Source organism: Aythya marila (genome assembly GCF_965140915.1).
Source record: "Aythya marila genome assembly, chromosome: 3".
NCBI classification, from domain to species: domain Eukaryota; kingdom Metazoa; phylum Chordata; class Aves; order Anseriformes; family Anatidae; genus Aythya; species Aythya marila.
This window is the reverse complement of record NC_139044.1, coordinates 71794718-71808488: the sequence shown is the minus strand read 5'-3', so window position 1 is coordinate 71808488 and position 13771 is coordinate 71794718. Positions and strand designations below refer to the sequence as shown.

The following is a 13771-nucleotide window of genomic DNA, read 5'->3' as shown; positions in this document are numbered from 1 at the left end:
GCTGTTCACATGAAGGATGGCAAGCTACACAAGCTTCACGTTGGCATTTTTAAATTCTGATGTGTGCTTTTGACAAGAGGACTGTCTAACGCATCTGTAAGATAGAAGCTGAGGGTGAATGGGACAGGTGGGATAACCTGGGAAGAGGGCAGCATGGCTAGTGATGGCCACCTGTGCTTGCAGAGCAACAAGCCCATCCTATGGAGGCTATCTGTATCCTAATTTTGACATTTTTAAGCAAGGTATTGAGTCAGTGGCAGCTTTTCTTCTAGGGCCTGTTTCAGGATTGCTGGTTTGTTTAGTTGTGGTAGGACACCATTATTGTTTTTCTGTTGTGTTGTTCTTTTTAACACGCATGGAAATAACACCGGCTTGTCTGTCTCTTTGCAGCTTTTACGAGAGTTGAAGCACCCTAACGTGATTGCGTTACAGAAGGTTTTCCTTTCCCACAGTGACAGAAAGGTTTGGCTGCTGTTCGATTACGCTGAGCATGACTTGTGGGTAAGTACAGATTTCCCTGAGCATTTGAGATAGTGTAATATAAGCTTGAACAAACTGAAGTGTGTGTGGTGTACCTTCATGTAACACAGATGCATACATTTCTTGCTCTGTAATTAAGGGTCTGACTGACATCCTGTTCTTAGTATACTTTGATCTTTCCTTTAAAACATGCAAAAAGCTCTGTAGATTTAATTTAATGTCAAACTTCGTTTTAAAGCTAAAACAGTTTTATTTTAACATTTAATTGGAGTTAAAGAGAATAAATTAAATCTTGCAAACTAGGGATTGGAAGTGCATTTAATATTTTCTTTTCCCTCCAGTTTTGCCAAAAAAAAAAAAAAAAAAAAAAAAGGACAGGAATTACTTTACTGAGTTCTCTCACTGAGATACAGTGGAAGTGACCAACATTCAACCATGTAATGTTGTAAACTTCAAGCAAAGTGCAATAGGATTTGATTAATCTACTGTACAGGTGGACATGAATGACAGCATGAGCTGAACTCAGATACAAATACTCAAGCTCTAAAACTTTCAAACCTTTCAATGAAGTGAGTTGCTTGGAGCTGGGTTAGAATTTAAACCCAAAAGATATCGAACACTTACTAAGAGTAGCCAATATGTTTGTTCTTCCTTTGATAGTACTGTCAAGGAGAGAAGGTGGTAATATTAATTTTGATAATGCTTTTTCAAGGCTTCAGTAATACACAAGTTGCTATTAATAATGATACTGGTTGCTCATTTTTGTTCAAGAGCATGTGCACTTGTAAATGACACAAAAATGTAATCTGGAAGACAAACTTGGACCATGCAAGTAGATATTTTTGGCTCAGAACAATTGAAGTCATGAGATTTCAGCCCCATCTTATGCTTAAAAATAATCGGATTTTGGTTGTACGGCAGCAGCTTTGTATTTTTGTATTCTTCATCAAATTTCAGTGTACACAGAGTTTGTGTATTTCTCACAACTGGTGACAGTGAAGATGAATAGAAATGCAGCAGATAAAACCCTGTATGGATAGAAATTATTTGTGCGTCAGCTGGGTTTACTCATCTTAAAGACCAACCACAGCAACCACATTTTACTGCTACATTGAGTGACTTGTTTAAAACACCTTTTTTTCTAAACTTTTTCCATTTGAATTTATTTGGGGCATGTGCTTTTTACACTACATGGTGATTTTTCACATCATTTAACGCTTTAGATAAAGAATCGCTGTGGTCTGATGTTCTTGCCACTTGTTACGTCTGGCTGGGTATTGGTCATAATCTCTGTGAAGTTAATTCTTTTCCATTTTTTGAGATTGAATGTTTGTTGTACTAGTTATTTGATGTGAACTGGTCTCCTACTTCCTAACACTCTTACTTTTTTTTTCTATGGGACATGCAACACAAATCATTTTTCCTTTCCTGTATAAATGCCCATGTTTCCTTGCTTCTTTAGCCTTTACAGGAATTCTTTTCCCTCCTTTGCATAAAATTGGCCATATTCAAGGCACTCTTGGTTCTGGCTTAACCTTGGTCCTCATTTCCTTTACCGTCAGCACTTCCCAAGCATCACTCTTGATTCCCCTTTTGTCTCTTTTGCTCACTCCCAACTTTGTGTCTTTTTCCACGCTGCCTCCTACACATGGAACAGCCTCCCAATTAACGTACGTAAAGATCCTTCACTATCCTCCTTCAAAAACCTCCTAAAAATCCACTTACCTTGTAACGCATTTCAGTAATACCAACCACTTGCCATTCTGTCTGTGTTGTGTTGTGTTTTGCATTTCCTGTGCTTTACAGCTTGTGCCCTCTCAGCAGTTTGGGGTAGAAATTGTACGAGGGGATTGGCACGTTGTGTTACTGCTTTGCACCACGTGCTCCCCCAGCATGACTTAAAAACAAAGTAAGTTTGGTCATCGTGGGTATCAGTGCAGGATTTAAGTTTTGATAGATGTGCCATTTCTAGAGAAACATGGATTCCCAAAGGCAAACAGTTTAAAATGCAGGTATCTTCGAGTTACTTACCAAGATTTGTCTTTAAGCATGGGAATTGTCCATGTTCAAAGCTGCCCGGCTTTAGTAACTCTTACCGGCTTCAATGAGAGGAGTAGATGCTCGTTACTTATAAGCATCAGATTAATTAAAATCATTACATCTTCAGCTTCTGTACTGGAACCATTTGGCAAGAGATGAATAAGCTGTATTAGATGCTATCTTTTTCTGTTCGTTTTGTAATGCTGAAAAAAACTGTCCCATTCTAATGAGGAAAAGTGATGGTGCCAATTAAGCTTATTAAAAAGTTCTTTTATGGTGAGCAACAACTTTTTCTTTTTAAACTTTGCATTTAATTTCCAAGGATCAGACTGCTCAAATCTGAAATTTAAGATAGCAACATACTTTATAACGTGCTGTAATTCCTGTTGATATCATTACCAGGGGATGAAGAAAGCTTATGCTTATTTAGAACTAGTTTTGACAGGTATTGATGAAGACTTACTGTGTTGTTACTGCCTACAAACATGCTCAGTTTGACTGCTAAACCTATCACGGATTTTTCCTTCATCACCTCTCAAGTTACATTATACAAAGCAATGTGTAAACGATTCATGAGATTACAGCGGAGATTGTCAAAGAATTTAGTAGATCGTTTGACGATTTATACTTTGTGTTTATTTTAATTACCAAAATTCTCAGTGTAACTCACAAATGATTTCCTTGTGATTTTTCTGGGCTATTAGCCTCAGCTGGTAAAGTTCTTAGGATATTGAACGTGCCACATATGCTAACTTACAGCCTATTGTCTACACTGTCATCACTGCTTACATATGCTTATGCTATGAATTAAATGCAGGATTCCTTAGCTTGTACCTCACCATGTGCAAAGGAAGCATCTGACACAAGGTTTATAAAGGTGCATGGCCGCAGCTGTTACTGAATACCTCATCCATTATGGGCCACATCCTTTCTTAACTCTTGATAATTTGCTTCGGTCTCACACCTTTGCTATATGCTTGGATTGTCTGAAAGCTTCAGCTGCAGACGTTCACAACCAGAGAACCAACTGTCTCTTGTTACTTCTCTAGCAAGGAACATTCCCTTTTTAATATTTACTCATAATGTCTTAGATGCTTTTCATTCAAATTGTGTCCAGATTTTCTCTCTCGATTAATTAATGTTTAGATTAAATATATATATATATATATATAAGCAACTTAATAGTTAACATATGCCTCAATTAATCTTAAGTCCTTAAGTCTATGGGTGGAATTGATACTATTTTTAAGTTACCCTTTCCAGTACGCAGACTTCACAGTCTTACAGTAAAACTATGCATGGATGAACAAGTGTCATTTCTTTAACTGATAACATCTATTTTTCTTCTATGTTCTTTAATGACTTAAAAGAAAAAACAAGTTATTTTGAATGCATGTTTTTTGTTGTTTTATCAGTAAGGAATAACATTTGTATATAACTTTAATGTATGTTCCTTTATGTCTTAAGTAGTGTATTGCTGTTTCAGAACTTCCTATGTAAAACTTTGAGACATTATTCAAAATTATATTAAAAGCATTAAATGCATGGTGATTACTTAATTGGACTTCTCTTAAAGATTGATGTGAGACCTGCACTTGGGATGAATTCTATTTCTTGAAAGTGTAGTTACTTTTAGCTATTGGAGAGGTTATAATACTGAGAGATTGTGTTTCACTCTCAGCTAGTCCCCTATACTTCTACACCATCAGCTTTTTAATACTGGTAGTAATTCAAGCACACATTTTGTAAGTACTGCAGACAATGTGATCAATGTGTTCAATTCCACAGTCTCTGTATCTTTAAAAAGGATTTTAACATTGTAAAAAAAGATATCGTAACTCATTTTTATATTTTGAATTAGTAGGGTGTCTCCTTTTCTTGCAGAGTACAGAGTTAATTCACAGTCTTATTTAACATGTATGTGTAATTTCAAAGCTTTAAGGTCCCCCCCCATTCTGGAAATGTGTGTTGTAACGATTTAGAATGATTCAAAAAATTTATTTTTTTAACTCCTGAAAACTAGTGACACTTTTATCATGGTAAAATGTGTTGAATGTGTTTTATAACTCTAAAAACTTTGCTGGTTCTTAATAAGTGATTAAATTATTGAAAAGTATTGGATGATATTGAGTATGATCATACATTTGCTATCAAAGACCAGTTAAACAATGGGTATTTCTAGGTCTTGTTGAATGTTTGTATCTTATTGCATTCTAGTGATCTCCAAGAAGCAACTATTTAATAGCATATATCACTGAGAAACTAAAAATTCAGCTCAAAGTTAGCTTTGATAATAATAAAAATATATAGGCAGACTGGTTTTGTGCTATGTGGAATACTTGTTGCATATATATTCTGCGTATTTTAAAACTTAGGATAAGGGTAGTCACGTGTACTTAAAAAATAATCATCAAGTAATGAAAAGGAGAAAATACTCCTCTTGTATGTGAATTTAATAACACTCTGCCTCGCTCAATATCTGAAAAAATATAGTTTAATAACTGAACTTATGTTCTTGTATACTAAATAAAATGGTGAGGGTGTTGCATACTGATTTGTGCAATAACCTTGCAAATTTGTTTAATCATGTGAATATTTTCTAATAGATCTGAGGTTTTAAGTCTTCAGATCTAGTGCAATCGGTTGTAACTCTTAACTTCCTTTAGGCTTCAGTTTAGCTTTTAATCATGAGAATGATCCAAATGCTAGTCAATCACAAAGATTTTTACTTACTTGAAGATAGCTTTCTCAGTGTAGCAGTTTAATTTTTCTCTTCTAATTTCCTGTAGCCTCATCCGTCGTGTACATATTTTCCAGTACAGGATTCTGCTAGATGAGGGAAGAAAGTAAGATTTATTGAAGGGAGTGGGCTGGAATAGTTTTTGATTGCTTTGAAGTTATCATTTCTATCATCAGCCATTGTTAGAGAAGGCTGTCTCTTTACACCATGATTTATCCGTTCCAATTATAGTAGATAGGGTGGGTTTTTTTGACACAAAAGTGGTAGCTGGGCTTATAGACAGCAACACTATTCCTTGTTGATAGCTGTCTGGCCTGAGAACGCACTTGTCATATCACGAAAGACTTAGATTATTTTGCTGTCTTCTTCTGCTAAAGCTGTAGGGAGTTGAGGGTAGTTTGTTTAACAGTAGCAGGAATACTTGGTATTTCAGATATATACTGAAAGGATAGTTGAATCCTGACTTCTTAAGATTATTGTATGGACTTTTTTTTTTTAACATGTTTAGCTCTTAAAGATCTAGAAAAACTAGAGACTTCTGCGAAACCGATACTGAATCTGTTTTCTGTTCACGTTTACTCTCTGCTTCAAAGTTTAGGTATGTAGAGTAACGTTTAGCAAACGTAATGTATTAAAGATGCTTTCAAAATTACTTAAAATGTTGACCTCTTTTCACTCAGAAATAGATTATTTTTCAGGCAGTGTGGTTAATGGGACTCTAAAGAAAATACTTGAGAATGGCGGCAGAACAGCACTGTTTAGAGAGAGGGTGCTGAAGCTTATTTTTTTCTCCTCCTCTTTCTAAGGACCACTGTGTGACGTTTTAATGCACCCCAAATTGGAGACTTAATCTCTGTAGAAATACTTTTACCCGCTTTTGTTTTGATATGATTTTAGTTTGCTTGTGATATACCCTGGACAGATTTTTTGTGTCTAAACTTTGGTGTCTGAAATTAGTTCTAAGCTTAGGCTTGTGAAGCTGTGATTTATTTTTGCAACAAGAAATGTTAGTCAGGTTACATGGCTCTGTCTTTGCTTCATGTTTTTGAAAATTGTGCAAACAATGCACATTTAGTTTTTGTACCACTTCTGGATTTTATTTTTCCATATCCTTTGAAGTGCTTTAACACAATAACAATGCTAATCACCTTCATTTGAGTATTGATTGCTGAAGAGAGGTTTAAAGTGAGACTTGAAGCTTTATATTCTGAACCTTTTTCTTGACCCTGGCACAGATTTAATGTGTATGTAACCTCCATCACTTTTGTTTATAAAGCCTAATTTTACTTTTTACTGGTGCATTGGAATTGTCTGACATGCTTGTGTTTTATTCTCAAAAGTTGGGTGAGGGTTTGGATAGAAAGAAGAGTTTTGCTGAAGCAGAGCAGACAATTTCCATCAGCGGGGAGAAGCACTTGCGTTGACAAGATAAAATTTCATTTTGATGGAAATGCGTGTAGTTTTAAAACAAGAATTTATTTCAGCAGTAGAACTCAAAAAATCATATTTTCTAGGGAGTTGTGTCTTGAGGTCAAGCTCCTGTAGGGATCATCTCATGTCTGTTGAGGTGACAGCTTGTACTGTAACTTCTTTTAGTAAGACATATGTGAAATGTCTCCTTTAGGGACTCGCTTCCATGAAAACTTTCCACATCTAGCTTTGTTTTAACCACTGTCATACTGAACAGCAGTTCTTGAAATTAGGAATGGGATGAAACAAACAGTGTGTGTTTGTATCAGCTTGACTTCCTTACAAGGAAAATAAAATTAGGATTTTTTTGAATGCTCATTTAACTACTTGATGTAAATGCTAGGGGGTTTCATAGAACAAACTAATTCAATTTGGTCTATATTTCTTGCATTCTGTTTGTATTACTTACAGTGGAAACTTTAGAAAATGTGTGTAGCTCCTCATGAGCCAATTTTCAAGCCAATTCCAATACTGTGGGCAACACAGAAGGCACATGAACTACTGGATTGGATACTGTTTCATGAGTTGCAATTGTATTTTCATTCAGAATGCTTAATTATATTTCATTTCTTTATCTATTGCCATTTGCATGGTCTTGGATTTGCTAAAGTTAAAATGGTTTTGCCATGCAAAAATCAGCAAAATTGCTCAGGTGAAAATTCCCTTAGTACATGTATAGCTGTGGTGGTATAGCATCTTTGGCTAGGCGCCTGACCTGCCCGATCTGAGAAACTCCTGTCAAATTATGACAATTCATTTATTTCTGTTGTAGTGCGCTTATTTTTCACTTCTAATTTTTATATGAGGAATATTTTCCTACAACAGTGGTAAGGACTATACAGCTATATTTCTGAAGTTACAAGGAAATGAGTAATAAGTAAAAGCTTGGGCTTGTTGCCACCAGTAGAAAAGATGCCGGTGAGTAATGGCACCAGTTTCCCCTTCTGTTTCTTAAAGCAGCATTAAAATTGCTGTTCAGTGCTGCTTGTGTGTAATGCTCTTTTTAAAAAATATATATTTGGGTAGTTGCATACGAGAAATTTGGGGAACTATTTTTTTTTTTTTTAAACAACCCCCTTGAGAATTGGCCGTGATCACAAGCACTGTGGGTGCATTCCAGTGGCATGGGGCAAATACAGCTTTTCAGTTCCTTTTACTATTTGGCCCTGTGGTATGTTTTTGAGAACTGAACAGAAATTAAACTGTGATGGGGTGAAATTAGCTCTTGTGACTAAAATAAACTAGTTTATATCAGTAAGTATGCAATAATAATTTTTATTTACTTTTGTAGGAAACTGAATGTTATTTAGTGGTGATATTGCTTGCTAGAAAGAAAAACTATCAGATGTAATTATCTGAAATTCAGAAATATGTACAGTAGACATTGACTTAAACTTAGACATGTAAAGATAACCCTGTTTGGATAAAGCTATGTTATCTTTATCTTGGTATTATTAATTTTGAAGATCTTGCTGCTGTCAAAGTTGTGGTGTTTTTGACATTTATTTCCCCTCTGCATTGTAATGAGGATAGGAAATTTTGAAGGTGATGTAAACCTGTCCCATGGGATGTCTCGCTAGACATGACGTGGGCCATTTGCTGTGTGTGGCTCTGGCAGAGCAGGGGCCCTCTTCATGCTGAAGCACCTGGGGACAGGGGGCTGTCCATAGCTGCGAGCAAGAGTTTTCCTAATTCTTTTGCAAGAAAAGGAGACTGGAAAAAGCTCACAGCCAGCAGCATGCAGGGCTTTTAATCATAGAACCACAGAATATCACAAGTTGGAAGGGGACCCACAGGCATCGTCATTCCAACTCCTGGCTCCACACAGGACCACCCAAAAATCAGACTATGCCTGAGGCTTGGTGCCATGCCCACAGCCCTGGGAAGCCTGTCCCAGTGCCCAACCACCCTCTGGGTGCAGACCCTTTCCCTAACCCCCAGCTCCACGCCGTCCCCTCGGGTCCTGTCGCTGTCCCCAGAGAGCAGAGCTCAGCGCCTGCCTTTCTGCTCCCCTCATGAGGGAGCTGCAGGCCACCATGAGGCCTCCCCTCAGCCTGCTCTGCTCGGGGCTGAGCACACCAAGGCACCTCAGCTGCCCCTCACATGTCTTGCCCTCCAGACCCTTCAGATCCTTAGAGCCCTGAGGATCCCCACTAAATGACAATGCTGTGAGGATTGAGAGAAACAAGGTCACTTAAGTAGCTGAACTGAAAGCAGACAGAAAGGAGCCTTTGACTGGGACAAACCAGCACATAAGCAAGATGATGTAGGATGATGTATCTAGGTGGTATTTGACAGTCAAGAAAGAGCAAGCTCGTCCTTTCCATGTGCTGAAGTGGTAGCTTGAGCTAGGAGGTCTGGCTGAGAGACAGGGTGCTTCACCTTAGCTCTGCATTGATACAGCTGTGCTAGGTCTGGTTTAGAGGTACTTCACATTCAACATAAGGCTGGATACCTGCCTCAAAAGTTCATGTAGGCATGCTCATGGAACAGCAGAAAAAGAGGAAACCTTCCCATCCTGTACCCTCACAAAAGTCTTGCTCCAGTGGGTGGCCTTGGCATGCTACTAGTTGCTTCATTAATAAATAGCATCCTGCTCCTTTGCAGCTCTCCCATTACTTTAAAAGTCTTAGTGCTTTAATATTTCAAGGGACAAAAAGCCTTCAGCGCAGGGTTCATGGTTCATTTGAAGAAAACTGGCAGCAACAAGAGGGGGCAGGGACAGAAAGCAGGGGGCCCACCTAGTGCCTTTGCACTCAGGGGAAGCAGCTGAGACAGCTCTACTGGGGCCAGAAGGGTAGAGTTCCTCCTGAAAGTACCAGGTGTTGATTTAGTCACGTGGTGGCCTAGGAGAACCTTTGCAATTTCATTTTCTGTGTTCCTGTATTACAATGTTTTTTGTGGATCCTAGACAGTTTTTAAATAGGCATAAAAATCCGTTTTAGTGGTTGCATGTGCATTGTTTTACCAGGGTTGAGCTTGGTTTAGGGCACTGTGTGTTGTATGTAACCCGTGACTTTTGGTGCTTTTTTTTTTTTTTTTTTTTTTTTTAATACTGTGTATTAATAAAGATAATAATCGTAGATGTTAGAGTATGGTTACTGCTTTGTAAATCATACTGTAATTACCTGTGAAGGTGGTTATCCTGTGAGCATTGTACAGTACTGGAAGGTAGGGGCTCCCAGTTGAAAATGTGACACAAGATCACTTTGTGACATGACAGCAAGAAAACTCTTCTGGAGAAGTAATTCCTTAAAGCTTTCCAGTATACTTTTCAGAGTGATTGCGTAATTACAGAATCAGGTACTGAGAGCTTTGTTTGCTGGTCCTCATTTATATATTAATCTAGTACTCTCGCAGATTTCTTTAAAACTTCTTAAATATACCGACAGCCACTGTTGTGTTACATGTAGCAGTGAAAAGATCCATGGACACTTTCATTTTAATAGGGACTAAGCAGTTTTTTTTTAATTTACTTTTTAAAAAAATTCTCTTTAAACAATATCTACACATTTACCAGGTGCAATTTAACAGTGACTGAAGCGTTAGGAGTGGCTGAAGTTCGGTGAAAGCCAGAGGTGACATTAACCTGTAACCACTTTCCTTGGGATCGTTAGTGACAGATGTAGTGGAGGGTGCTGCTGGTGGGAGCAGAGGTCTAATGAAAGCACGGCCATTGACTATCTCTTACGTTTGGAGGGGGATGATCTCGAGCTAGACAAATCCAGTTTTAAAAATTGGGTAATCAGTAGTCTTGTTGCCGTACAGATTAGCATTTTGAATCACTTTCATTAAAAATGCAAGCTGCTTTTGCAGCTTCTGTCTCACAAAAAGCACATAATTGGAAACTATTTTGTTATTTGTGATGCTTCTTTGAACCTCCTTCAAAAAGGGTGCATATTTTTTCATCTGAATGAATGGATTTCGTTGTTCGCTTATTGAAAGTATGTTGAGATTGCATAGCCCCTTGAATAGCATCACCTCACCTGAGGATTGAACAGGTAGAAGGGCTTCACCCCGCTCGTTACATGGTGCAGCAAAACCAAAACTAACCCATCATCTCCATGTTGATCTTACAATAAATATTAATTAGTGTATGAATATTTCATGATCTCTCAGCAGTCTTTTCATTATCTTTTTTCATTCTTTCAACTGACTAGTGTGAGGGTCCCTTTTTGCATTCCATGGTTTCAAGTGATACTTGTCCTCTTGTGGACTGACTGACTTCTGTAATCTAGGAATTACTTGCTTGTCATCATCAATGAAGTGTATGGCCAAAACTTGGAAGTGGGAATGTAACCATTTTTAGATGTTTTCACATAATCTCACCCTAATGATGTGGGATTTTGTTTCATCTTTCTCTGCTGGATTCGGATTTCGGGAGAAATGCTAAAGTGTAGTGATAGGTACTCTGTCCTGGGTGGTTTTGGAGGGTAAGGAAGGGGGTGAGAGCATAGAGCACAGGCCTCTTTCCAGTATATGCTGCTGGTTTGGAAGCTTCTGATCTAGCAGTGGTGTGGGTAAGAGGATCCCCAATGGGTAGGAGGGAGGGAGGAGAATGTCCAAGAACTTTTACTGGAGGTAAGTAGCCAGTCTTCAGAAGTTACCAAAAGCTTGACACCTATTTTTAAAGCAACTTGGAAGCTAAAAATGATTTAAGAAAATTGAAAGTACATCACAATTATTTTTAATTGCAAATTTCAACAAACTTTGTATTTCATTTCATTATTTAGTGTTACTATTTAAAAAAAAAAAAAAAAAAGTTTTGTTCTTTAACAAGCTTCATGTTTCTACTTGTTTTATTTCTAGCATATTATCAAGTTTCACCGTGCCTCAAAAGCAAACAAAAAGCCCATGCAGCTGCCAAGATCTATGGTTAAATCACTACTCTACCAGATCCTTGATGGAATCCATTACCTCCATGCAAACTGGGTGCTTCACAGAGATCTGGTAAGTGTTGCATGCTGCACCTGGTTAAGGAAGTTTCACTTGCCTGTCATGGGGTAGGAAGAGAAAAGTCCATATTAGTAATCTTGCATATCGATCCGTACACTCTTCCTGTTATTGTTGTGGGAGACCGATGGGGGTTTTAAACATGAAAACAAACAATGTTTTTACATTGTTCTTGTCTGAGTCATCTGAGCCCGGACAATGACGCTAGATCCGGTGAAAGGGCTGCAGATATCAATATCCGAAAACAGTACATGAGCCAGCTGGTATACATTCATTGAACTTTCTTATAGGTTTGTGCACTACTTTGAAAAGGCACTTAGGGAAGTGATTGATACTCTTGTACATTGTTTGGCTTACGTGCAAGTTACCATAAAAGCTAGTGAAAGAGAAGTTTTTTCGTGGAATATTTCTTTTCCATGTGATATTTTTTCTGACCGTGGGAAGAGAACTTTGAAAGAGTTGTCATCGTAGAAATTTCTCATGACCTGAAGTGGCTCTTTAAGTTGATTGCAGATTACGAGGGCAGCCAGTTGCCTTGTCTTAGTTACCCTTTCCCCTTGAAGTTTCCCACCACTCCTAATACTTAAAGCGAGTTGCTCTCAATGGTTACAAAAAGAGGAATATTCATATGGGTAGAGAGCCTGCTGCCACGTACATTATAACGAGAATTTTTGGTGTGAGACAAGCATGGTGGTTAATACGATAAATCTGTTAGTAGTTATGCTGCCTTGGTAGAGTAAGATCAGTAGTAGGTATGGTGGGAAATACAATGTGATCTGTGTATGAAGCCACTGTCTTCATTTGGTTGGATATTTCTCAGTTGCCTTAGTAAATCAAACCAGGGATGCATGTCCAGGAGCTTATAATCACTGTTGTAGTTTAATAAGTAAACATAGAGTGTTCTTAAGTCTTTTAATAATAATTAAGGGGCTTATATTCATTTTCGGATGCAGGTTGAATGTTTTGTTAAAAGGTTATGAGTAAGTTAAGACAGCCCCGGAATGGAAGTTAGAGATGTCTTCTGAAATAAATTTAATTTTAGTCATAATACCTGGTAACAGTGGCCAGAATTGGGGCGTAGGTTTTGGTATGGATCATTTTTTACCTCGTTCTCTGGGATTTGTCGTTGATCTTTCTGTGAAATTCCAGATGTTTGTATATTTGTAGGCTTTTTTTTTTCCTTTGGAAGAGTAGCCATGAGCAAAAGCAGGAAGCAAATACATCTTCAACTCTCATGCTACAATTATTGCTTTCCTAAGGAGACAGCTGCTGTTTTGCCTGATTTCTGAGATGTAAGATGTAGTTAAAAGGAACACCTGAGAAGTCTATATTCAGCTATGTGTAAGGGAAACATATGTATTCATATATGCAGTCAAATGCCATACATGAACTTGTTATCTTGATAGGAAATACAAGATGGTATTTAGGATAACAACAACAAATACCCTAGAGAATTTTCTTTCAAGTGTTTGTATTTCCAGCCTGCAACACCCCGTGTTTTGCATGACCAGTGCTGCTGCTTTACAGGTTGTATTAGTTGTTGATGTGTTACAGCAAAGCTGGTGCATACTGTCTCCCACTTTTCTATTTGAACTTTGGGAATTAAGGGCTGCTTTTATGAAAAAGACCGTTTTTCATATCACTGGAATGATAGTGCTTGACTGATGTTATATTTGCAAAGGGAGAAGAATAGAAAGTTGTGAAGTCTAGTGTGTTCTTGTTATGCAAGTAAGTTTAAACTAATTCTTGGTTCCCTCAGTGAGAGAAAGGAAAAACATTAAGAATTGCTTTGGTACAGTGGTGATTTAAAGGTATATTCGCAATTCTTAGTTTTTTTAATCATTGCAGATCTCTGAAGGTATTTCAAATCATTGGTTTGTATCTGGAACACCAACCAGTTGATGGTATTCTGCATGTGTCATGTCTGCTCTTGAAATTAGTATTAATACGATCAGTTAGTAATCAATTTTAATTCAAATAAGTGATTATATATGTATTATTTTTGTTTATACACTCATATCTCTGATTTTTGCTTCTAAGAATCATACCTCAGGCCCAATTTCACTAGGTTCAGCTTCTTGTGTAATA

General features: G+C 37.6%; 1 protein-coding gene across 1 annotated transcript in view; it reads left to right on the top strand.

Annotated features, from left to right (window-relative positions):
- The window catches only part of CDK19 (cyclin dependent kinase 19), a 113099-nt gene that overhangs the window by 41411 nt on the left and 57917 nt on the right, over positions 1-13771 (top strand). Inside the window, exons 3-4 of the mRNA XM_082757237.1 lie at positions 391-501; positions 11540-11680. Of these exons, the coding sequence (XP_082613363.1) occupies positions 391-501; positions 11540-11680 (252 nt within the window). The remainder of the gene's footprint in view (positions 1-390; positions 502-11539; positions 11681-13771) is intronic.